Genomic DNA, 2341 nt, shown 5'->3' with positions numbered 1-2341 from the left:
GCATCGAGATATTTCTAGGCAAATGTTATGCTCTTATAGGTGGGCCCCGCCAAAAGATGCTTCTGAAGAATACATTTATTATTTTATTTATGAAGAATTTAATTTTAGATTCATTTACAAAATCTAACATTAAATTTAACGCGTACAAAACAAAATATGAACATCATAGTCAATGTTATAAAATATTTAGTAATGTGGATGTCCACTACTCCCACTACTTTCACCCATGATGTAAATTACCTCCCACTACTCATCACCATTATGATTATAACTCACACACCTCCATAACCCCTCCCCATGATCTTCCTCCATGATCTCAATTGTTAATGCCATGTTTAAAACAATGATTTTGTAACCTTCATGTGTAATAGTATAAATAGAGGCATGAAATGTGAGATGGAATACACTTGAACACTTGATGAAATAAGAAAGTTATCTCTTCTTCTCTTATTCTACTTATCTTCTTGTTTTATATTGTTACTTTGAGCTACATTTTTTAACACGTTATCAGCACGAAGTTGAGCTCTTTTCGTTGTTCAGGTATATTTGTTCATTTTGTTTTTTTTTCGTTGTATATTTTGATTTCATGATTAGTGTCTTTAATATGCCGTTTTATAATTTCTCACATCTCTAGATATATGTAAAAATAAAGAATTCTATGTTTCTTTATTTTAAGTTATTTGCATGATTGTCATGTGAAAGTTGCTAATTTTTATGTTAATAGAATTAATTGAGAGAAGATATTTTGTTCTAGTTAACATCAAAGATATACTAATAATTTGAAGAAAAATAAATAGTATTCTTTTCTATGGAATTATCACTTTAGTGTATATATAGATCACAAATTTGATATTATGTCAATTTTTAAGATTCTTTATGCTATTATCCTAATGATTTCTAATTAGTTATCTTCTTTGATAGTTTTTACTATGTCGAATTTGTCAAAGCTTGAGTTTGTGGCACTTGATATTTCTAGAAAGAATTACCTATCATGGGTTCTCGATGCTGAGATTCACTTAGCCGCTAAAGGCCTTGGTAACACCATTACTCAGGGTAATGAGGCATCAAGCCAGGACAAAGCGAAGGCCATGATTTTCCTTCGTCATCATTTGGATGAAGGTTTGAAGGTTGAATATTTAACAGTGAAAGATCCACTTGAATTGTGGACTGGCCTGAAGGAAAGGTATGATCACCTTAAGGCTACGGTATTGCCAAAGGCTCGATATGAGTGGATGCACTTACGGTTGCAAGATTTTAAGACCGTAAGCGAGTATAACTCTGCTGTATTTCGAATAACTTCCCAATTAAAATTATGTGGGGAAGTTATGAATGATGAGGATTTGCTGGAAAAGACTCTTACGACTTTTTATGCCTCAAATATGGTATTACAGCAGCAATATCGTGAAAGGGATTTTAAAAAGCATTCTGAATTGATCTCATGCCTTCTGGTGGCTGAGCAACATAATACCCTTTTGCTGAAAAATCATGAAGCCCGTCCCACAGGGTCAGCTCCGCTTCCTGAAGCGAATATGACAGATAGACGTGATAAGTCTGGAAAAAGACAGAATAATAATCATGGCCATATGAATGTACGTGGGTGTGACAATGGTAAGAGATGATATAATAGTCGTCATCATGGTGGTCATGGCAAACGAGAGAACAATATGGGTTCTCAAAACAATCCTTCAAGAGGCAAAAGCGGTAACTGACACCGCTGTGGCATGAAAGGTCATTGGAAAACTGAATGTCGTGCACCTGAGCATTTTGTCAGGCTTTATCAAAACTCCATCAAAAGAAAGGCAAATAATGTTGGAGCATCTTCTGCTAATGCCCCAGTGGAGTCACACTTGACCTTTAAAAATAATTTTGAGGCAGGGCCTTCAAACAAAAATGATGACAATGCCGAGGCAAATCTTGCTTTGAATGATGATGATTTTCAAGGCCTCGATGATCGTACTCATTTGGAAGTTGAATTCTTCTTTGGAGATCAAAACTAAAGTTTGATCATTTTACTGGGGAATGCAATTATGTTATTTTTATTTTCAGTGGTTTTTTTTTTGTCTCGTTCTAAAGTTGTTTTTTATTTTCAAGTAGTACTTAAGTTGTCTTATGTTGTCGTTGGTGATGTTAGTTTTTTCCGTATTTCTCATGATGTACTTTTATTTTTTTTACGAAGAATATAAAATTCCCCAGTCTTCAATTGGATCCAAGATGAGTAATGAAGATTTATGCCTTTTGGATAGTGCTACAACTCACACAATATTAAGAGAAAAGAAATTTTTCTCTTATTTGGTTATGAAAAAGGCTTATTTTAATACAATATCTGGTAGTACAAAGTTAA

At 33.7% G+C, this 2341-nt stretch overlaps 1 protein-coding gene across 1 annotated transcript; it reads left to right on the top strand.

Moving 5' to 3' along the window:
* The first annotated feature begins 929 nt into the window (after nucleotides 1-929).
* Nucleotides 930-1619, top strand: LOC109237312. The gene has a single exon (XM_019403607.1). The coding sequence runs from the start codon at nucleotides 930-932 to the stop codon at nucleotides 1617-1619; it is 690 nt and encodes a 229-aa protein (XP_019259152.1).
* Nucleotides 1620-2341: the final 722 nt, after the last annotated feature.

This window comes from Nicotiana attenuata, unplaced genomic scaffold, assembly GCF_001879085.1.
Source record: "Nicotiana attenuata strain UT unplaced genomic scaffold, NIATTr2, whole genome shotgun sequence".
In the NCBI taxonomy this organism is placed as follows: domain Eukaryota; kingdom Viridiplantae; phylum Streptophyta; class Magnoliopsida; order Solanales; family Solanaceae; genus Nicotiana; species Nicotiana attenuata.
This window is presented reverse-complemented; position numbering and strand designations above follow the sequence as displayed.